Source organism: Ursus maritimus, unplaced genomic scaffold (genome assembly GCF_017311325.1).
Source record: "Ursus maritimus isolate PB19 unplaced genomic scaffold, ASM1731132v1 scaffold_4, whole genome shotgun sequence".
NCBI classification, from domain to species: Eukaryota; Metazoa; Chordata; class Mammalia; order Carnivora; family Ursidae; genus Ursus; species Ursus maritimus.
In genome coordinates, this window is record NW_024426552.1 from 76,718,979 (window position 1) to 76,743,652 (window position 24,674).

Sequence of the window (24,674 nt, forward strand, 5' to 3'; positions counted from 1 at the left end):
TTCCTCAGCTTGATATTTCAGATCATTAATTCTTCACTTGTGACCATTCAGCTATCATACTTATGATTGCATTTTAATTTCAGTAATTATACTTAACATCATTATATTTAGTAAAGGCAAGATTATTGTTTTAATTTCACTAACTATCCAAAGGCTTCTTTTTGTATTTCAATCTATTCTTTTTTTTTTAAGATTTTATTTATTTATTTGACAGAGAGAGAGAGACAGCCAGCAAGAGAGGGAACACAAGCAGGGGGAGTGGGAGAGGAAGAAGCAGGCTCCCAGCAGAGCAGGGAGCCCGATGCGGGGCTTGATCCCAGAACCCTGGGATCACGCCCTGAGGCAAAGGCAGAGGCAGAGGCTTAACGACTGAGCCACGCAGGCACCCCTTCAATCTATTCTTATTTCAGATCTTTCTCTTCCTCTTGTTTCATAGATGATACACCCTCCTTTAGCTCTCTGGAGATAGCTTATTTTAAAATCCTGTTCTTATGTTTCTGTTAACTCTATTTCCTTACTCGAAATTCTCTTATTGAATTCATTATCCCTTTTGTAGATACAAATTTTAAAAAACTATTTGTTGATTCTTGTTTGGCAACCTTTCTGTGGTGGCCGTTTCTATTTCTTTCCAAGTGACTTCACGCTACAGCCTTGTCAGCTTCCAGCTTCCCCATGGGACCTTGACAGCTTCCCACATGGTCAGTCAAGATGGGTCCCCACAGGATGAGTCCCCCGTCAAGATGAGCTCCTCAGCTCACTGCTACAACTTCTCATCTACAGACCTCCTTGTAAAGGCCTTCCTATTTTCTCATCCACAGGTAATTCCTTGTCTTGATTCTGAGTGCAGCTGTTCATTTATTTATCTCATTTCTAGTCTTTCTTCCTATTATTTCTATGGATTGGATACAGAAATGGGGAATTTCCATGTCTCTGGAAGTCCGGGTAATATAGTCCATCATTTGGAATCAGCAACCCTTCATCAGCTAACTTGCACCCATTCTATGTAGCTGTCGTATCACCATGACTTTGCTGACCACTCTGTATAAAGTAGGCCCTTCTATTGCTCTTTCCCATAGAATTCTGCCCTCTTCCTACATAGTACTCATCACAATTTGTAATTATAAATTCAGTTGTGTGTTTACCTCGCTTGATGCCTTTTTAAAGATTATTTGAACATCTACATATTCAAAAAGCACTACTGATCGTAAGGTACAGAGCATATTGCTCAGGCCCTTGAATTATTATAGTGAAAGAGGGACGCAAGTAGTCATCTGACACATGCAATAATTTAAAGCATGAGTAAGGAACAAAGGTAGTATTTACTTCTCTGTTGGGTGATCAGAGAAGATTTTCCAGAAAAAAATGACATTTAAGCAAGATTTCAAAGGATAAATTAGAGGCAGTTCTACAAGCAAATGAGGGAGGGAATAGCACTAAAGACCAAGAGAACCAAATATACAAGTGCACACAGGCATGAGAGAGCGTGATGGAATCAGGAATAAGCAACTAGCCTGGTACCAGTTCTACACATTAAAGTGTGCGCCTAAGCGTGGGGAAGAATACAGAAGTGAAAGAATAATCCCGTGGAAGAGTATCATGTGAGTCAGGATAGGCCAGATTATCTACAGAAACAAACAATGCCAAAAGCTCAGTGGCTTCATACAACAGTTTTTTTCTCACTCATGCCAAGTGTGCTGTTGGCCCAGCTGACTTTCCAAGACAGCTGCCCTCCACATGTTGGCTCAATACTGCAGGCTACTTCAGTCTCATGGCACCTCATGTCAACATGAGGCTTCAGGGTTCAAATGCTCTTTTAAGACATTTTTATTTTACTCTTTACGCAAAGGAGGGCCTTTAAAGTTTGGACAAAGGGAGAGAATGAGTAAGACTTGTGTTTTTATAAGAACGGTACTGTGGACAGAAAAACCAATTAGGAGTTGTTGAGATAATTTTCCAGTAATGCAGGGCAATGGGGAATGGAAGCTATGCATGATGTTGGATCTGAAAGATACTTATGTGTAAACAATGGAACTTATCGATTGATGGCATATGAGCAGAAAGGAGCAGAAAGGAAAAAAAATAAATCAGGGATGACACTCAAATATCTGGCTTGAGTTTCTGAGCTGTTGGTGGTTCATGGACACAGCTGGTACAGGAGAATGAGCAAATTGGGAATGGAAAGATAGCAACCTCTGTCCAATGGAAACTTCAGATGGAGGTGGGAACAGACATTTGATTGATGAGTGAGGAACTGTGGGTGGACATGTAGGATAAAGAAATAGATTTGTAAGTAATCAGTCTACAACAGCGTTTAAACTGTGGTGGTGGAGTGCATGAGAAATATTCAGGAAGAATGGTTAACACCGAGCTTCTGAACTTTGCAGCCTCAGAAAGGCCATCAAGCCCCAGAAATTATGTACTGAGTTTTAGGAATATGTGCATATTTAAATTTTTCTCTGAAGAAAGCCCATTCCACAAATGTTTATTAAGGTCCTACTATGTGCAAGTCAAAGACACTGGCCTGCTACTGGAAATAGAGCAGTAAAAAAATAAATAAACTATTTGTCCACTTGGAGATCGTGTTATTCTAACGGGATGGGAAGTGAGCAACAAATAAATAAATAATTAAAATAAATAGTGTCTTAGCTGGTGGTTAGTGCCATGAAAAAAACTGAAATCGGATATGGGGATTTTAAGTGTGGGTAAGAACAGAAGTAGTAGAATAGAGTGGTCAGAAGGACTTCACTGAGAAGGTGACACTTTCAGAAAGAGTCGAAGGAGCTGAGGGAGTGAACTGTGTGGCTTTACTGAGGGTATTCCAACAACGGATCTGGCTTCTATTAGATTCTCAATGATTCACTAGAAAGATAAAGAATGATTCCTCTGAAGTAAGAAGAGAGCTGAGAAAACAGGTAGAGAAAGAATAGTCTGCAAAGGAGTGCTGGTGATTGGTTGTGGGATTCAGAAAAGATATAAAGGCCAGAGGATCTGATAGACTTAACATGGGGTGATGTCAAAGGACTGGATGTCTTGATGAGATTGAAGTCTAGGGTTATTGGAGTCTATAGGGTTACTGAAGGAGTAAAAGACCTAGAAAGATAGGAGATGGTGGTCAGAGAATGGGGTGTTATGAGCTGGAGTTTCAGGGGTGGATGTGGCTATGGGTGAGGAGGTCAAAGGATGAGAGCCTAGTGTCACTCAGGACATCAGGAGGACCTGGGAAGGAATGGTAAGTAATGATGCCATATGCCTAAGTTCTTAAAGGAAGGAACAAAGGAAAGACCAAGAGGTTGGAAGGTGGCAGTAGCAGGGATGAGTAGAGTTTGCCAGAGTGATAGACGGGCAGGGGAATTTGGAAAAAGGTGGAAAAGTAATGGTCATGAAATAGCAGTAGCGAGTTAGGGAAGTAAAGACCCTGACTCCTCCATGATCTGAGTCCACCCCCCACCCCTCAGTCTTACCCCAGCTGTCCATTTGCTTTTTATGGCCTAATCAACACTGTCCTGTGGTTGGATCTGCTTGGTCCATGTGGCCTTAGCATCTGGGGAACCTCTGGGAGAGAGGAGACGCAATATGAGTGAATAGCAACTATAGTTGATATAAAATGGATTTAGGTGAGCAAAGGTAAGGGGTATTCGTTTCGTAGGACTGCCATAACAAAATACCATAGACTGGGTCAGTCACACAGCAGAAATTTATTTTCTCACGGTTCTGGAGGCTTGAAGCCTAAGATCAAGGTGCTGGCAGGTTTGGGTTGACATCTCTCTCCTTGGCTCATAGATGGCTCCCTTGTTGCTGTGTCCTCACATGGTCGTCCCTCTGTCTGTGTCATCTATGTCCTAATCTCCTCTTCTTATAGGGACACCAGTCATATTGAGTTAAGGCCCACCCCAACAGCACCTTTTTAACTTTAATTACCTTTTCAAGGCCCTATCTTTAAATGTAATCATATTCTGAGATATTAGGGGTTAGGACAACAACATACGAATTTGGGAAGGACACAATTCAACCCAAACAGATGGTATATGTCTCAAGGACTTAAGAACCCCAGGATCATTCCTTACACAAGATTACCATGAGGAGAAATAACCAAACAGAAAACCAGGTACGCTGTGTTACCAGCTAGGCTAGTACCTGGTTCCACAGACTGGGGCTCTCCAGTAAAGCTGGGCTCGATGACAGGGCTTCCTTTGGTCAGAAGTTTAAAAAGAGCATGCCCACCCTTTGCCTGAGCTTAAATCCTAACATCCTCCCCCTATCACTCTTTGGCCAGGTACATGGAGAAAAAAAGAGCAAAGAGCCAAAAGACCTAAAGAAGTCTAGTTCCCAGTTGTTTTTTTTTTCACTGAATGAAAAAAGGCAGAAAGAAAGAGAAGCTGATGTACACGGCCAGTTGATTCACTTCCAATGCCCACTAATAAATTTAGGCTCTGTCCTGCAGAATAAGGAAGAAGGTGGGCATTAGGGTAGGTTGAGACATGGGAAAGGGAGAGAGGGATCACCTCTTATACAGAGACCAAAGTAGATTCTAGAAGCTATAAGCCTACTGGCAGCTGAGAGGCATGAAGATTTTGCTCTTCAAGAGAGGTCAAAACACCTCAGCATACCTCTTTATTCGTTAAAAGTGTGTGGTAGAAAGCCAGCTGTGTTGGCCAGGCAAAAGTCATTTGGAGCTTTCAGAAAAACAAGCAAGTTTCTTTTCAAAGTACCAGGCTCAAATAGAGTGACCTACAACCTAAGAGAAAAGAACATGGGAGTAGGGAACTCTGATTCATGGTCTCAGTCCACCATCTCATTTCAATGTAACCCTGGGCAACACATTTCTCTCCTCTAGGACTCAACTATCCCATCTCAATATTATTAATCTTATATCTAAAATACAGATAATAATGCATGGCCTTTTCAGTTGTTTTCAGGATGAAACATTCTTCTTGGAAACAAGGCTTCACAGCAGGTTGGGGCAGAATGCGACCCCCATCCCCAGCATCTGACTCACAGGCTATGCCACAGAGCTGGGCTCTACCCTCTAGAACAGGTTTGCAATATTAGTCACTTGCCTTAATAATTTTTTCATATGCATGAATACCATCTATATTATTATTATTTCTTTCATATTTTTATTTAAATCTACTCTGGATTTTTTAACTGAGCTCCTTACATTTGAAAGTATGCTGCTACTCTAAACATAAATATAAAAATAATGAATAAAAATTGTTAAATTCTAGCAGAATAATATTGTCTCTACAAGACTGAATTCGAGACCTGCCTTTCTTTGTTAAAAGGGAGGTGAGTATCAATGGCATAATGACATCACCTTGAGATTTTCTTCTCAATGATATCAGGAGTAAAAGAGAAATGATAAAAGCAGGACTTTCTTGGCATATGGTGGTGACAGATATTGAAGGTTGACTCGTGCAATTTCCGTTTCTAATTCCTGTCTTCCTTTCTGCCTGGCTCTGCTTTATAAGCTGTAAAAGAACCAGACTTCCCAGTCTCCTTTGCAGTTAGCGGGGGCTATATGACCCAGCGCTGGTCTGTGAGACATAAGGAGAAGTCCCCCAGTCCCCTGTTTCTCTTCCTCCTTTTTTTCTGTTTTGAATGTGGACATGACATCTGGAGTTATAGCAGCCTTTTTGTGACCATGAGGTGGCAAGCATAAGGATGAAAGCCCATTTCTAAGTCTGGCAGAGCAGAAAGAAAGAAAACAATGGCAGGCTGCTGCCCCAGACCTACGTACTTCCTCACTTCTTGCTATGTGAGGAAAATCTATTCGAGCATTAATCGAGGTTTCTCTTACGATTCACTAAACAGAATATTAATTGACCCAGTGTTTTTTAATTCCATGTGTGTGGCACCTAAAATCAGCCTGACGCCCCTGGTGGCATGTGTTTCATGCTTTTCGAGAACCTTGTATAAGAGAGTTTGTTAGTTTGTTAGGGCTGCCATGGCAAAGCACCACTGGGTAGCTTAAACAGCAGAAGTTGGGTTTTCTTACAGTTTGGGAGACTAGCACTTCAAAATCAAGGTGTTGGCAGGTGTTTTAAAGTTCAAGGTCAAGGTATTCTTTTGAGGTCTCTCTCTTTGGCTTGCAGATAGCCACTATCTCACTGTGTCCTCACAGGCTCTTTTCCTCTGTGCTGTCTGTGTCCTAATCTCTTATTATAAGGACACCAATTACATCAGATCAGGGTCCCGCCCTGATGGCTCCATTTGAGCTTAATCACCTCTCCAAGACCCTATCTCCAAATTGTCACGTTTTGAGGTACTGGGGGTTAGGGCTTCAGCATATGAATTTTGGAAGGACACAATTCAGCCCATAACAGAGACTAATAGTTTGTTTTTTAAATAGAAACTATTTTTCCTTCCCTGCAATCTTGCAGACACAAGCTAGCATGGCTCATGGATGTTCAGAGTCCACAGGCAGCATCAGGAGCCTACAGATGAGAGGAAAGAGTCCTGGATCGGGGGTCAGGAGGTCTGGGCTCTACACACCGATTGTCCTCTTGCTGGCATAGTCCCTCTGAACCTCTGTGTCTTCATCCGTAAATATATATGACTATTACATGTAATAATGTATATGGAAGTAGCTAGCCCATGTTAAGGATATTTCATCAAATCTGAAATGCCGTCAATTAAAAGATGCCCCATGATGTTCTACGTACCCAGATTGGCAAAATCGTGCCACCAGAGCTTTTAAAATTAGAGATTCAGGAGCTCCACCCCAAACTTGCTGAATTTGCATCTCCTGGGATAAAGCTTACGGAATGGTATTTTTTTAAATCGCCCATATTATTCCGATCATGTGACATTCAGGCTCCAAAGCAATGGCTTTCCGCGTCGTCAATGTGTTGTATAGCCCCAAATTTAATTCTAAGGCGCCATCTTTGGGGCTATTTATCAGTTTGTTAGATATTCTATAGGAAGCCTGGATTTCTGGCTTTGCCAACAAAATCCCATTGCCCAGATACTTTACATTTCCTAACACATTCATGGGATTCCAGAAAGTCCCGGCTCAGGAGTTACATATAATAAATACTTCGGTAGGACATGTAAACCAAGCCCGGTTCTAGTGGTAGGAATGCTGTAACACCCACTCTCTGAGTACTATATTCCTGACCCCTGTCCCTGACTGTAACCTGGGGGTATTGAGCCCGCATCTGTCATTCTACATTTTACGATTCTAAGTGACATACTGTTAGTCCGTTGTGTGCCTATGCTAACCTTTCTGTCAAACTTTTCAAAAAACTAGTTGAGTCTTTTTAAAAGTGGTTTTTCTGAATACCTATGATTGAATCCTGAGCCACGTCATGCTGCTATGACCACGGATAAAGCAAGTCTCAAGATGAGAGGGACGCTCTGGACTCCAGTCTCCTCACAGGTGATGAGAGCAGTCGGCCCACCTGGCTGCCTTCACGGCGGGAGAATTCCCCAGTTCCCGCGCCCACATTCCTATGTGCTCCATCACCTCAACGGGGTCCCATTCCCCTCATTGTGCGTCAGAGCAGGCGGATGGCCATCCTGTCCCTCCCTCCGAGAGAGGAGATGACCCGCCCAAGGTCCCATACAAGTTCGCCGACTGACACTGAGCCTCCTCCCAGACCAATGTCCCTTGCATTCCTCCGACTTCCCATGATCTATTTCATGATACTTCAGAGAGTCTTTATCAAAAGGTCAGACAATATCACCAATGTCTTCTAGTCCAATGGGAAACTGCCCTCTCACCCAGATCGTTCCCTGAGCCATATAGTTCCTGTTTTCATGCAGTTTCCATCTGAGCCTTGGCTGGCTCCCAGGGAAGCACATATCCGATCTGCTGTATATTGGCAGAACTTTGGCTTAGAACGTATTTCAAATGCCTCCCATTGAACATTGGCAGCCTTGAAAAAATATGGCCAGGAAATTATTCTGGGAAGCTCGATTGCTCTATGACACTTTACAAGGAGAAGCTGATGGCTTTCCCTCGCAGGCTCTTCCCTCTGTGCCGAGAACAAATGACTGCATGTTCCTGTATGTGCCCTAAATGAGGAGAGGGCCGGCTCTGCTGCCGCATGAAGAGAGGGCACGTCTGTAACGGGCCGAGCCCGCTGCTCAGCGCGCTGTGCTTTGAGCCAAGTTCTTTCTCCTTCAGTTTGGAAACCCTTGGGTATTCCAAGAGAAATGGAGCCCATGTGTTTCTGATTCGTTTACACTTAAGTCATTAAAATGTTGTTTTGTGAGAGTTATTCGATGTCTGAGGAGCCTGTGAGGCTTCTTAATGGGACTTTAAAATTTTTTTTTTAACTCTGCCTGAAACAGAAAGCAACATTTTGCTGAAACAGTGCCTAAGTTCAAACGTATTCTCTCATCTCATATATTTGCACCCACATTATCAACCACAGCCTCTTACTAATGCCAGGCCTGGCAAGACTGACATTCGAAAGTGTTAAAATAGAGAAATTGCAGAGAAAATGGAGCGGGGATAATTCCAGCGAGATTCAAACCAGTGTTCCCCCAAATGCGCCAGGCGGCGGTATCAGAGCGTGGCGAGTGCACGCATTTGCCACCTTGGTTAGACTGGGGGGGGGGGTTCTCTCGGGTACACCACGGCGCAGCTAACACAGCACTTTCGAAGGCATAATCTCCTTGAAGCAACCGTCATAGCAACCCTCATTTCCCAGATGCGAAGCAGGATCAGAGATGCTAAATATTGAACCCAAAGTGCACAGTTGGCTTAGGCAGAAAGGAAAGATTACAGCTACTCTGACTCTGAATCTAATGCTTTTTTCGGAATGCCTCAAGTTGAGTTTCCCCACGAATGTTGTATTTGAAATACCAAATGCACTAGAATATATTAGGGAGAAGCAGTACCATAGAATGGGTAGGATCTCAGGTTCTTCCCCTATCACTTTCTAACTGTGTGACCTTGGGTACGTTACTTAACCTCTCTGGGCAGTTTCCTCATCTGTAAAATGGGGTAATCCTACTACCCAACTATACAAGATATAAAGATGATTGAAGGGAACATGTTACTAGAACAGTTCCTGACACCTAGTGCTCAATAAATGTTAACTGTTGGTGGTAGTAGCAGTAAGGAGTAAAAGAAGCTGGATAATCTTGGCAAGGTGTAGAAACTCTCTGAGCCTCAGTTTTCTCATTTGTAAAATGAGTACAACAGTGTGACCCTTACAAGTTTGTGGGAGCCCTTGAGATGATGCTTATGTTAAGCCCTGTGCCTAGCTCAGAAAAGGTTCTCCGTAAAATCTATTTTTCACACCCAGACCTCTCCCTCCCCATTCAGTATCGGTTGTCGTTGTTGGGGGGAGGAACTGTCTTATTGTTCAGCTTGGCTTAGATCTGGTGTTGCATTTCTCCACAATCTCAGGGTGTAGACATATATACAGACCTAGGCCTCTCTATTCCCATGAGGTGCGGGCTTTCCTGCTGTCATGGACCCTCACTGGGCTGGACTGGTTGCACACGGGGAATTGGTAAACAGAACAAGTATTGCTTTTAAGTAGAGAAGAACCACTAGCCAACTGCAGGCCTTAGGGCTCCCTTACATTCCTGGCCAACGGCTCTGTTCACAGGAAATCTGTCACTGTCTGCAGGCTGACTGAGGCTTGGGGATTTGGACCTTTTTTCTTTCCTAGTGCAGATGTCAGGGTTGCCTTCATAGTTGGTTGCTTCTGCTTCACTGGTGTCTTTTTGCCAGTGTCCTGAAGAAGAGCAGAAAACTATAGCCATCTGGCAATGGAGTCGGAAGACAAATTAGACTTTGTCCCTCTCCACCCTCCACACACACACACACACACACACACACACTCAATCCAGCCACTCACATTCACTCACACACTCACTCATACACATTCACTCACTCACATTCACACGCACTCACTCATACACGTTCAGTCACATACATTCACACATACTCATACATGTTCACTTTCACACATACTCATACACGTTCAACACACTCATACACAGTCACATACATTCACACACACTCACTCATACACATTCAGTCACATACATTCACACACACTCGTACACATTCAGTCACATACATTCACACACACTCATACATGTTCACTTTCACACACACTCATACACATTCAATACACTTATAGTCACACACTCAATACAGTCACACACACATCCACACACTTATTCATACACATTCACACACACACTCATACACATTCACTCACTCACATTCACACACACTCACTCATACACGTTCACTTTCACAGTCACTCATACACATTCACACACTTACTTATACATAGTTACACACACACTCAGTACAGTCACACACACATTCACACACTTACTACCTCATACACATTCACACACACATACACACACATACTCACACACTCACACGAACACATTCTCTCTCACACACAGACAGATACAAATACCTTTTCGAGGCTCTCAGTTTTCTCTCAAGAGCTGGAGCCAGCCACACAGGATAAAGGAAGGAACTGGAGGAGCAGATCTTTTCAGGAAGAAGACAGATTCTGTTCTGTCAGGTTCCTCTGAGTGTGTGTAAGAGCGAGTCAGAGGAGGGGGGAGAGAGGAGGGAGAGAGAGAGGGAGAGAGGAGAGAGAAGAGGGAGGGAGGGAGAGAGAGAGAGGAAGAGGCAGAGGGAGAGAGGGGGAGAGGGGATCTGTTGCAGGCAGGGGAAGGCGTGACCTGAATGAAGAATGCCAGCCAATTCCAGAGACACGCAGGGACCTCAGAACAAAGATAAGGCATCGCTGACACCACACCGGGGACAAGCTCACAGGAAAGTCAGGCCGAGGAGACCGAAGCCAGGCAGCCAGGAGCACCCCAGGCAGGAAAATGAGGTGAGTGCCAGGGCGGGAGTGGGCATGGGGGCCCTTTGGAGAACCAGGTGTCAAGTAGCCCGGGATGGTTTGACCTTGTCTCCAGGCAGCCTCACCTGCGTGTCCTGCGGGCCTTGCAGGGGGTTCTCAGCAATCCCTGGGGCTTCGAGAAGGGAGATGTGGGCTGGGCGCTGCCCTGGGACTGCGGAGACACGCAGCTCCAAACGGGAGACTTTGTGCAAATCCTGCCCTGCGCTGCCGAGGCTCAGTTTCTCCCTCTGCCAGCGTAGGGTGCTGTGTGCGGCGAATGCGACTTTCCTCCTGTTGCCCACAAGGCTGATTTTTTGTTTTCCTCCTCTGCGAAGAGCATTGGTTTATCTCTTCCACCACTTTGTGAGTTAGGTATGTGTTTGTGTGTTTATTTGTTCCGACCGGAAAAGAAACCAGCTTCCCACAGCTCAGCTCTGCGGTTTCTGAAACCTTCAGAAGTTTGCCAGTTAAAACCTCAATTTAGAAAACGAAAAACCTGTCCCCATTTTACAGTTCCCTATAAATTTCTGCATTTCTCACTGAAATCAGAGGCAGCTGGTGGCATGAATCAGGCTATGAATTGTACCGAATGGCTCTTAAAGGGATACCACAAATTAAAAAAAAAAGAAGAGCCTTTGGCGTTCTAAATCCAGGACTTTAAATTCTAGTTGTTTTTAAACTCTTCAACTTTTCCTACTCTTCAGCCTATACTTAGAGTTACTTGATCTTTTTTTTTTACCAGGCATTCCTTCTAAGTTTTCCTCCGCAAGTCTCAAAACGCAACCACTATAATTATTTTTACTATTTATAAGTGTTAATGCTGTTAAAAATACCAAAAAAAAAAAAAAGAAGAAGAAGAAGGTAAAGGAAAAACACCCCGCAGATGTGTTAAATCCCTCAGCACCTCTTCTTCTCATTGATTTTCTTCTCAATTGGAAAAGGGTTTCTATTTGTTTCTCTCTCTGCAAAGTCACCTAGCAACTTTTCTGGGTCTGGGGCCAATGGGGGGCTTCAGACTCTGTTAACTCTTTGAGCTCAGATTACCTGTGGTTCAGAGAAATAATCAGGTCTCTAAGGTTAATTTGATCTGTTCTTTTAAAATCCATTGTAACATTAAGCCTGCCATCTAACTTCATTTTCCTTTCTCCTGAAAGAGATAGGATTTATGTCCATCTACATGGGCAGTTCAACTGATCTGTGGAGAGCAGAATCCTACCCTACCACCCCATGCCCCAGCCAGACCAGCATACAGGCTGATTAACAGCTCTGTATCTTTGTGTTCACTCATCCCTTAGCACAGAACAGCTCTCCCCCCTCATTTTCCACCTAAAGGCCCCCATTGTTCAAGCCACAGCTCAAACACCATCTCCCCTTCCCTGGCCAACATCCCCAGAATGAGCGTCCTCTCTTTTGTGCTATTCCTGTTCTTAGGGGCTACATCTCTCTTCATCGTCATAATATTTCTCTGTTCAAATGTCTGTCTTCTTTTCCAAGCCTGAATGCTCCTGAAGTATACGATCTGTGTCTTGTTCATCTGGGTATGCCTAGCACCTAGCATCATGTCTGTTTCCTATTAGGCGTTCAATAAACATCAGCTGAATAGAATTCAGTTGACTAGCAAACCGATCAGTGGAGAAGTGCTCCACAGAAGTCCCCAAAAGGTCTTGCCTCCTAGGGACACAGCACTTCAGAGTTTGCTAAGTACTTTTATAGGCCTCTCTCGTCTAATCTTTAGATTTTAGATGAAGTAAGGATTTACAGAGAAGTGAGGATAAAGGCAGTTAAGCAACTTGCCCAAAGCCACACGGATGATCTAGAAAAGGCTCTGACTCAAACTTGAGTCTTTGGACTCCGAGTCCAGGATTTTTTCTACTACATTCCAGCAGACTCTACAGCCAAGTGTATTATCCTATATCAGTAGCTCTCGATTCCAGCCATGCATTAGGGTAGTCTGTGATGCTTTCAAAAGTGCCCATGACTAGACCTCACTCCAGACCAATTAAACTAGAATGTGTTGGAGAGGGGCTTTGTTATTAGTATCTTTTTTTTTAAATTTCCACATAAAGCCTTGAGTTTTTTAATTATTTTTCACAGGATTAATTGCTTTGGCCAAATGCCTAGACATGATATGGGCATGGACCCAGCGGCTTCCTCTGTTAGCTTTTGCTATTCCCTTCTTCTGTTGAAGCTAATTCACCATATGGTGTTGGGCATGACAAGTCACTACTTGGGGTATCCTTTTCATCATGTGTCAAATAAGGGCATTGTCCAAGGCATCTTATACAGCCGCTTTCAACTCTGCTACTCACAAACAGTCTTGGTGTCCCGTAGGTTGTAGGGAGGGGAGGGAACGAAGAGGATACAAAGTACTACTTCTTCCACAATCATTGACACATGGGGGCATTTTGTGTGCTCCCCATAGCCTGCTCCAGCAGGGGGCCTAGCCAGTCCCAGCTTTATATATTGTTTGACATGTCAAGCAAATGTAGCGAAACTTTTTGATTAGTTCGAGAATAGGTAGCAGGTGTCAGGAACTGCACAGCCGGTGCCTGGAGTAGAGAAGGCAAAAAAACATCCAGAGAGTGATGGGAAACAAAAGCCGCCACTTCCGTCCTTCCATTGGCAGCCCCTAAAGCAAGCAAGCCTATGCTCAGGCCCATTATGAGCAAGGAGATATTTGTTTCATATGTTTGAAACTGTTTGGCGATGCAAACAAAATAGAACAGAAAGCTTCTTCCCACACTGGCCCATTAACCTACCACATATGGGCCTTTGGGGCTGAACAGGGCCGTCGGCAGCCAGCCCTGGACAGGACCAGCATTAGGAGGCTCAGAGTCTCCTCCATGTGGTCTGGAAAAAGCAGGCACAGGGAAAGTTGACCTTTCAGCCTTGCATAATCTGGGTGTCACTATTGCAGTGAAGTCCCGCTCGGGAGCCAAAGTTCTTTCCTAACCTCTGCTTTTTGGGAAGCAGCATGATGGAGTAATTATAACTAATGTTTGCTGAGGGCTGGACAGTTAACAAAGGACTTTCCGATCCTCCTTGACTCTGATAGCAGCCCTATGGCGAGTCCTTATTATCACCGCTTGCTGGACGAGGACACTGAGGCTTTACGCGGCTTCCCCAAGAGGGGTCAGATAAATGAAGTCGAAGGCTGGACTTGAAATTAGCTCTTCTGACCCAAGGCTGAGGCTCTCCCCTCCCCAGGCAGAACCGAACCAGAACTCCCAGGCCTGGCAACATCCGTACCTTTCCTTGCTTGAAATTGGGGCTGCCTGGGGCCTGAAAGATCAGGTTTCTAGACACTGCTTTCCCGGGAGTTCACTGGCGAGCTTAGACCTATGCCTTCCCTTCTCTCTGCCTTGGAGGCCCTCCCTCCAAGATTGGTTTTAAAAAAATATTGACCCTGGCAATTGGATTAAAACATTTTGTTTCCTCAGTGGAAATCTCACATGTTACTATTGTAGGGACATTGGAAAGAATTTAAATGACTGTATTATTTTCTTTTTTTTGATAAAACAGTACAAGGTCCTTCTTGACAAATAACGAACATCGTCTATAAACAAAAATTAAACTTAAACATTCATATTCCCACTTCAGAGATAACCACTCTCAATACACTGGTGATAGCCTTCTAGGCCTTTTTGCAGCTAACTATTACCTGACATGTAAACACCATATGAGACAGCTAGATAATCTATGTTTACAGTTACCTTGTGTTACATATTCAAAAATTCATGTCTATGCATATATGCGCATAAATGCATCTGTGCGCTGGGGAGGGAGAGTTAGGGAGAAACAACTTCCTGGTTAGCAAAGTATAACCATTACAGTATTCCCTGTTTATCCAGGGAGGATAGGTTCCGAGACCCTCAGAGGACCCCTGAAACTGCAGATAGCAGGGAGCCCTATAGACACAATGTATTTCCTATACATACATACCTATGATCGAGTTTAACTTATTAATTAGGAGTTTAAAAATAGTGACTAATAATAAAATAGAAAATGTAACAATATACTGCAATAAAATTATGTGAATGGGATCTCTTTCAAAACATCTTTTTTTAAAACATTTTTAAATTGGAATTTAATTAATTAACATATAATGTATTATTGGTTTCAGAGCTACAGGCCTGTGATTCATCAGTCTTATATAATGCCTAGTGCTCATTACAACACATACCCTCCCCAATGTCCATCACCCAGTTATCCCCTCCCCACACTCCCCTCCCCTCCAGCAACCCTCAGTTTGTTTCCTATGATTAAGAGTCTCTTGTGGTTTGTCTCCCTCTTTGGTTTCATCTTGTTTCATTTTTTCCTCTCTTCCCCTATGATCCTCTATTTTGTTTCTTAAATTCCACATATCAGTGAGATCATATGATAATTGTCTTTCTCTGATTGACTTATTTCACTTAGCATAATACCCTCTAGTTCCATCCACGTCATTGCAAATGGCAAGATTCCATTTTCTGATGGCTGCATATATTCCATTGTATATATACCACATCTTTATCCATTCATCTGTCGGTGGACATCTAGGCTCTTTCCATAGTTTGGCTATTGTGGACATTGTTGCTATAAACATTGGGGTGCAGGTGCCCCTTTGGATCAATACATTTGTATCTTTGGGGTAAATACCCAGTAGTGCAATTGCTGGGTCGTAGGGTAGATCTATTTTCAACTCTTTGAGGAACCTCCATACTGTTTGCCAGAGTGGCTGCACCAGCTTGCATTCCCACCAACAGTGTAGGAGGGTTCCCCTTCTCCACATTCTCGCCAACATCTGTGTTTCCGGACTTGTTAATTTTAGCCATTCTGACTGGTGTGAGGTGGTATCTAACTGTGGTTTTGATTTGTATTTCCCTGATGCCAAGTGATGTGGAGCACTTTTTCATGTGTCTGTTGGCCATTTAGGTGTCTTCTTTGCAGAAATGTCTGTTCATGTCTTCTGACCATTTCTTGATTGAATTATTTGTTCTTTGGGTGTTGAGTTTGAGAAGTTCTTTATAGATTTTGGATATTAGCCCTTTATCTGACATGTCATTTGCAAATATCTTCTCCCAATCTCTTGGTTGTCTTTTGATTTTATTGACTGTTTCCTTTGCTGTGCAAAAGCTTTTTATCTTGAAGAAGTCCCAATAGTTCATTTTTGCCTTTGTTTCCCTTGCCTTTGGAGACGTGTCTAGCAAGAAGTTGCTGTGGCTGAGGTCAAAGAGGTTGCTGCCTGTGTTCTCCACTAGGATTTTGATGGATTCCTGTCTCACATTTAGATCTTTCATCCCTTTTGAGTCTATTTTTGTGTGTGGTGTAAGGAAACGGTCCAGTTTCATTCTTCTGCATGTGGCTGTCCAATTTTCCCAACATCATTTGTGGAAGAGACTATCTTTTCCACGGGATGTTCTTTACTGCTTTGTCAAAGATTATTTGACCACAGAGTTGAGAGTCTATTTCTGCATTTTTTATTCTGTTCCACTGATCTATGTGTCTGTTTTTGTGCCAGTGCCATACTGTCTTGATGATTACAGCTTTGTAATAGAGCTTGAATTCTGGACATGTGATGCCACCAGTTTTGGTTTTCTTTTTCAACATTCCTTTGGCTATTCGGGGTCTTTTCTGCTTCTGTACAAATTTTAGTAATATTTGTTCTAGTTCTGTGAAAAAAGTTGACAGTATTTTGGTAGGGATTGCATTAACTGTGTAGATTGCTCTAGGTAGCATAGACATTTTAACAATATTTGTTCTTCCAGTCCATGAGCATGGAACGTTTTTCCATTTCTTTGTGTCTTCCTCAATTTCTTTCAAGAGTGTTCTATAGTTTTCTGAGTACAGATCCTTTGCCTCTTTGGTTAGGTTTATTCCTAGGTGTCTTATGGTTTTCAGTGCAATTGTAAATGGGATCCACTCCTTAATTTTTCTTTCTTCTGTCTCATTGTTAGTGTATGGGAATGCAACCGATTTCTGTGCATTGATTTTATCTTTCAAAATATCTTAATTGTACTGCACTCACCCTTCTTCTGATGATTCTAAGAAGATAAAATGCCTATGTGATGAGATGAAGTGAGGGGAGTGACATAAGCACTGTGATGTGGCATTAGGCTTTTACTGACCTTTGGACAATATGTCAGAAGGAGGATCGTCTTGCTTCTGGATGGGAGCTGACCATGGGTAACTGAAACCACAGAAAAGGAAACAGTGCATAAAGGGGAGCAACTGTAATATGAGGATGCTGGTGTAATTTCCCCGCATGGACTTAGGCTATATAAGGCTGTGGCACCACTTTCTTTTATTCATTCATTCATTCATTCATTCATCTATTCATTTTATTCATTCATCATCTATTATATACCAGGCTGTATACTAGGTCCTTTATATACATCATTTCTAATGCTCATGTGAGTCTTATAATTAGAAATTATAATTCCCATTTGACATATGAGGAAACTGGGCCTCAGAGAGACTATTATCCAAGATTTCACAGCCAGGAAGTAGAAGAATGGGAATTTGTACCCAAATACATCTAACTTCAGGGGCTATGTCTAAAGCAATGCAATGTGAGACAAGCAGAATGGAAGCACATACAGGGAGCTGTGGAATCTGGAGGTTAAAGGGTACTCCATAGCCTAGCAAGCTTTGAGCTGGGTGGTGGAGGATAAATAAGGCAGCCAGATGAAGAATGGGTAGGGTATGTGCGAGGGGACCAAGGCATGGATCATAGCATACTTTCCGAATGATATGCCAGGGCATAGCTGGCACTGAGATGAGGCTGCACAGGCAGATCAGCACTAGATCAAAAAGGGCTCATCTGCCATCCTGGGAGCAGATGCTTTATCCTGCAGGCACAGTGAAGCAGCATGGTCACATGCGTGTTTTAGAAAATCAACTTTGGCAGAAAAGTGCTGAGTGGTATAAAGTGGAGGACAGGGAGATTACTTAGGATGCAATAGCAATAGGCCAGATAAGAATGTTTAAATTAATAGACTGGAGAGAAGCAGATGGATTTCCAAAACATAAGAAGCAGAATAAATAGGATTTAGGGAAGATGTTGATGAGCCAGGTTTGCGGTTTTTGAGTTCAAGGTCGTTGGGTCTTGCAGGAGGAGCTATCTATTAGATGCCCAATGTGGTGCATATTGACCCTTAGGGTTCTGACTAGCCTTGGACATTCTGACTCATTATTGCACCACTTTGGGTGTGTTCCGTTAAGTTTTATTGAGTTTTCCTTGCCCCTTCCTTATGCAATTCTTTTAATAATCCATTATCTCTGATGCCTACAGCTGGAAATAAATTGTAGGTTTCTGATCCTTTTAAAAGAATACTTACCAAGACGGGGGGAAAAAACTTGTTTTGCTTATTCTTTCTTGATTCAAAACTTTGCATACCTTGACTGATTTTGTTAAATCTGTTTAAGGTAATGCAAGATCCCATCATTGAGTGTAAGTCTCATCCCAGCATTACCATGTCACTATTACTTACTTTTTACAAAACTGAACCAAGAGTTTTTGATTCTTAAATGAAGCTGAGTTGAAGAAAGGACATCAACTTTTACCTAATTATGAAATTTACATTCTCAACAGTAAAATAATGTTTCAGAGTCCCAAACTGGGAACTGTCTAGGACAGTTGAATACTTACTAAATCTTCAGAAGAGCACAGCTAGAAGAAACCACGGAAATCATGGAGTCACCATCTCCCTGTAGAATAGACTGTGTAAGCAAGATCCCAGGTAGGGAAAAGTAAGTACAGAAGATAAGTGGCAGAGATATGCTGATAGCTTGGTCTCCTAGCTGCTTAGTTAAGGGGTGAGGAACTGTGTCCATGAATGTAAGTAGATCCATTCATGTCTTTCAGGTGGCTCCTTCTCTGTCATGCTCTGTGCCTCTCCTTGTTGAAAGCTTCGGCCCATACCGTGGAGCTTAACAATATGTTTGGCCAGATTCAGTCACCTGGCTACCCAGACTCCTATCCAAGTGATTCAGAGGTGACTTGGAATATCACTGTCCCAGAGGGATTTCGGATCAAGCTTTACTTCATGCACTTCAACTTGGAATCCTCCTACCTTTGTGAATATGACTATGTGAAGGTGAGACCCCTGGTGTTCCCTAACTGAGCCAGGTTCTCTACTGGAGAATCTGCTGGGAGTTAGAGAAGACTAGATGAATTAGATACTGTGCTTGCCACTTCCCCCACCCAGGGTAGCAGTCCAGTGAGGAAGACACACAAAGTTACAACATGATGAATGAAGGTTGGGGGTGGTATGTTAGGGGCTGGCTGAGTGGTAGCCCTAGAAAGGACCCCAAGAGAAACTGAGGCTGGAAAAGTATAACAGCCAAACGTAACCTCCCCTTTTTCTTTCTGCACTCAAAGTCTTTAATGCTTCCACTAACCTCTGCTCCAAGGTCACCTTTACAAGCAGGAAGAAAAGGGCAGAGACCCCGGAGTAAGCATAACTAGACTGAAGCACAGCCATAATTATGTCCAAAGCTGAGGCATTAGAAAGCATTGTCCACTGCCCTAAGTAATGATCAAGTGTGGGAAAGGGTTGAGTATGCATTAGTAGGCAGTAGGAGGTGAAATCAGAAGGTTGGATCAGGGTGAGATTCTGAAGGGTCTTGAATGTGATGCTAAGGAGTTTGGATTTTCTCTGCAAAGGGTGTGGGCAAGGTTGGGGGTCACCATCAGAGGTGGATGTAAAAATCATGTGAAAGAGGAGCAGGAAATGATTACAACATCAAAGCAATATTCCCTGGAATTTAGAGAGAACCCACAAACAATGGCATTGATGGGATCTTTGAAAGTGGGGCTGAGAAAGGCTGGAGTACTTCTGAGAGATCAAGTTTACTAAGGCTGTATCTGGCTCAAAAAGATGTGGAGGCCTAAGAACCTACTTTCTGAGCTCTCTCTGGCTTTCTGGAAAAGTTCTCATCAAACCACTTTAGAGTAGACTTTGTATATTTTTGGTATTAATGTGGTCTCTGTTCTCCGCAGCCAGTAATTCAACAAGAGTTAACCTTGTATTAACCAGAATGTTTGATCAACAGCCAAGTAGTGAGTTTACAATATACTTTCATACTTGTAATCTCATTCAATCTTTAAAACAATCCTGTAAGACAGGTACTACTACTGCCCTGCTTCACAGGCAAAAGAACAAACCCAAGAAGGTGAAGCTACAGCTAGTAAGTGGTGGGTCAATTTCCAAACCCATGTCTTCTGACTTACAATCCCATGCTCTTTTGGCTACACCAAAGTGCTCTCAAGTTGCTCTCCACTGAGCCTCAGGATACTGCAGGGGCTTATAAGACTACTGTTGGGGAGAGGGGGGCTGGTAAGTGGGACTATGGACCCATAGTCATTTTAAATGTTGGGTATTGCTTATTTTATATGTTGGGTCTGCATCAAATATCTCATTTACAACAAAGTTTCTGTGACCAAACCTTTCCCAAATTGTTGCTCTATGACAGAGTTTCTTAGCTTCGGCACTATTGATATTTTGAGCCAGATAGTTCTTTGCTGAGGAAAGCTGTTTTGAGAATTATAGGATTTTTAGCAGCATCCCTGGCTTCTACTCACTAGATCCCAATATCAATCTCCCTCCAGTTGTGACAACCAAAAATATCTCTAGAAGTTGCCCATATCCCCAGAGGGATAGAATCTCCTAATTTGAAAACCACCCATCAGTGGGGTGCTGCCCCTCTGTGAATGTCCTGTGCTGGGACTGTGAGAACTTAAAGATACAAAAGATCTTGTCCCTTACAAAGAGAGATGAGCCTAGAAAAGTAGCCACTGCATAAAATGGAAAAGAGTAAAGACAACAAAAGACTGACGGATAAAGAACGAGAAGAGAGGGGGCTGGCTGCTCTAGGAGATGATGTGGGTTGGCCATCTTGACTGACATATAGTTTCCATGAATTCATTAAAAATGGAGCCAACTTCTCTGAGTCACAAGGATCCAGCAAGGAATATTCACAAGACTGTATGTGTTCATCATCATAAAGTGAAATTTCTGACAAACATGTTAGTTATGTCTTCCAGGATATAATCTAGCCTCTGCCAGAGCCAGACTCCAGGAGAAGATGCATTATGGGAAGGGGCCATTAGGTTAGCGGACTCCTTCAGCCTATTCCCCCAACTAATGCTGGTCATAAAACTGTGGCATTCTCAAATATTTGGATTAGAAATTGGACTTAACCAGAGGGAAAACGACCGAACATTGGCTTAATACAACAGAAAGTTCCAAGATTTAAACAGGGCTAGAGGTGAACTTGTTAACTGCTTGCTTCTCTATTTTCAAACATGTCGACCACCTAGAATTTTTTTCAGTGAAAACACTTACTTTTATTAGTAGGCTTTAGACTATGGACATTACAGAATTTTTTTTCTTTAGCTGTAACAATAACTTACTTTCACTATCCACCTCCCTTCCTCCACCTGAGGAATTAACTCTCAATTCATGTACACTAAGCAATCATTTCTCACAAGTTTTCCTCCTGTTCAGACAGCTGCAAAGCTTGACCTTGTTAGGACTCCCTTCTAGAGATAATAAACACACAACAGAGGATTTAACTCATTCCTTTGTCCCTAATAAACTGAACCTCTGGCAAGGCAGATTAAGGAGCTGACATCAGCTGCATTTTGTAATGGAAAAAAAAACCAAGGTACTTTTCAAGGGCAACGATAGAATATGAAGACCTCTTCTGATACTGAATTAAGGACCCTGCAAACACTCCACCCAAAACTTGGCCTTTCTGGCTGGAGAATATTTTAGAAACTGACGGTTTCTATCAGGAACAGTGAGACACCTTCATGAAAGCCCAGGCAGATGGAAGTAGGTCCCCTGGAAGGGTAGCATGGTCCTGGATTCTTGCCTGGGATTCAGGAAATGCCTGAGCTAGTCCCCGATCTGCCACTAACTCCTGAATGAAGAAAATCTTAGAACATTCTCTCCACTCCAAATAAGATTGTGACCCCTGGGCACAGCAAAGAAGAAGGCTGCTACCTGAAGGGCCCTACAGTCCTTGCAACTCTGCTTCAGACACCTTTTCCCAATTCCTTTGGGCAAAGGGATTAACGTATTGGGCAGGGAAGGCAAGATGTATCTCTCTGCTTCTGCTGACTCCCTTCCAGAATGCCATCCCAGCATAGGCATCAGCCTCCCTGAAGTGGTTCCAACAGCCATGGGGCCTGAGCAGGCCTCCCTCCTAGGGCCGCTGCCCCTTGGTTGGCTGACCAGGGGTCTCATGTTGAGACAGGCTCCTGTCCACAAGCTCCTGGTGAGGTTCCTTCCCCGGAGTCACGAACTCACAGAATATCAAGTTTTTAACGACTCTCCGGAGACTCATGTAATCCCACATAGCTGTGGTTAGTATTGTTTTTCAGGCATTTTCTCCCAGTTTTCTTCAAACAAATCCTCTGGTAGACCAATAGAGAAAACAAGAGCGGCTAGCAGGTCAAAGGTGGCTCTGAAACTCATTCAGCGCCCTCACTCATCCCCCTCAGCACCCTGAAGGTCCTACCTTAGAGCATTTACAGCTTGAGTATTGCTTTAGTCCCCGCTGGACAGAGGAGGAGCCTGGAGCTCAGAATTCAGGCACGAGACTAGTCCTCTGACCTCTGAACTCCCGAACCCAGAAGCCTTCCGCATACTGTTGAAAGCCATTCACTTTTTCTAATTGCCCCCTCTCTCTGTCCCCAGACTATGTGCCTTTCCTGGCTGTGATCGAGAGCAGGAACAAAGCAGGCGCACGCCATGTCATTCCCGGATAAGTCAACAACCTTCTCCAAAATTCCATTTTCTCATCTGCTCCATGAGGGGGTGACATGAGATGATCCCTTAAGTCCCTTAAATTCCTGGACTCTAATCCTAATCCTCCTGCCAGAACTGCCCAGATGACCCCACCAAACCCTCATTATCCTAGTTAGGATAATGCCAGAAACGGGTAATAATATGTTACAACATCCACTTCTCCGAGTTCCGTGGCCCACAAGCATTCCAATAAGAGCCTACTGTCTGTCTGCTGGGGATGCCTTAGTGACGTGTCATTCAAAGAAAACTTGCAAACACACCAGGCCACCACTGTCCTTTCCCAAGCAACTTTAAATATCACTGATTTCCATTTGATGGGCTAGGAGCCCCTATTTTGAGGTATTTTTCACTCTGTGACTGAATTCCCCTGGCAGGCCGAGGAGTAGATTTAAAGCATCCTCCAGCTCACAGGGACCCTTTCTGGCCCTTCCCACCCTGGCCCATCGGGGTGACAGCAATGGAAGGGCTGACTCTGTAGTTCAATAGCTTGAGGAAGAGCAGGATCCCAAGGCTGTAGTCCGGATGCTCTCATTTTATGAAAATTCCTCTCCGGCCTGATTTACCGCAGTCTTGGGTCTTCAAGGCGTGTGCACATCTCCACGACAGTATCTGCTGCTTTGGAATGTGGCTGCAATGTGTGGGTTCCTGGAGCACACAGATGAGGCCCTGGTGAACGCTGCGGCCGAGGGACAGAGCACGGACGCTGGCTGGGGAGTCGGAAGGGCTGGTGTCTTGGGGTCATTCTCCACTAATGAACCTTGGGTGGGAGAATATTTCTGGAGGGGACTCCACTTCCTCCTCTCACAAATACAGGAAGTTGAAGCCCACGGTCTCCCAAGATGCCCTAGCCCTGATATCTGTGCATCTAAGACCTCAGAAATCACAGCTCAACTCTACGACCAGCATGATTGAAGCCTAGGGAAGGACAGTTCATGGGTCAGGGCCACACTGGGACCAGAATTTACATCTCAAGACTCTCAGTTTTTTCTTCTTTTAAAAAAAAAAAATAAATGACAGGGAAGTCCCATCTTGGGGGTGCTTAGGTTTTTAACATAATGTAAATACAAATAAATGTAACGTGAGGCAAACGTTGCCTGTCGTCAAACTTACTCAGTCTCTTCAATATAATAGAGCACTGTCTTTTAGTATGTCCAGAAGGGCCTTTTTCCCTAGGAATATAGCAAATTAGTTCCTTTGGTTGGGCATCAGATGAAGTGGTGACTCGTGCCTAGAAAGGGGTCCCAAAGCCACAGTCACGGAAAGACGTACTGAGGAAGCAGAAAGTACTAAGGAATCCCATAGTCACACACACCCTATCTTCGAGGTCATTTCACAACGTCTGTTCACTGGAAAAAGAAACAATAAGAACATGCATTTGGCTTTGATTCTCTCTCTCTTTCTCACTGAGTGCACAGAGCTGCTCCTGCAGTGTCACACCCCTTCTCCTGGCAGCCGCTATCCTTGACCTACTCAGCATTTCCTCCGTGCTGCCCCCTGTTGGCACCTTCGTTCCAATTCTTATCCCTCTCACCTAGTCTATTGCAATTATCTCCTAAACGTCTACCAGCAGTCAGTCCGTCCCCATCCAGTCCGCCCTCTAGAGGCACATGTCCAGAGAGATCTTCTTGAAACATTTCTTTGATTATGACACTCTCACATCCTTCAAGGGCTCCCTGCTGTCTGTGGAATGAAGTCCAAGAATCCCCGTGAGAACCTACTGGAAGCTGGACACTGCAGCAAAGACAGGGCCCACGAACATGAGCGAGACAGTACCAGCCCTCAAGGAATTTGCGATTTCATAGTGTGTCACGAGACAAATGTCTAATTAAGAAATTAAAGCCGTACAAAGTAACACAGAGGGTGTGAGGCAGTCTACAAGATAGGGAGTAGTCATTTCTGGGTGTTCAGAGATAAGTCTTGAAGCATAAATAGGAGTTCAGGATGCAATTCCTTTGGTTCTCGATCTCCCTCAGCATCAGTTGTATCATTAGTACAAAAAGGAAAAAGAAGAAGAAGTTCATAATGACATGGTACCCTC

The 24,674-nt window shown here is 43.6% G+C and overlaps 1 protein-coding gene across 1 annotated transcript in view; it reads left to right on the forward strand.

Moving 5' to 3' along the window:
* The first annotated feature begins 10,627 nt into the window (after window positions 1-10,627).
* Window positions 10,628-24,674, forward strand: part of MASP1 (MBL associated serine protease 1) — a 61,578-nt gene continuing 47,531 nt past the window's right edge. Inside the window, exons 1-2 of the mRNA XM_040621469.1 lie at window positions 10,628-10,829; window positions 18,685-18,916. Coding sequence (XP_040477403.1) covers window positions 10,825-10,829; window positions 18,685-18,916 — 237 coding nt within the window. The 5' untranslated portion in view covers window positions 10,628-10,824. The remainder of the gene's footprint in view (window positions 10,830-18,684; window positions 18,917-24,674) is intronic.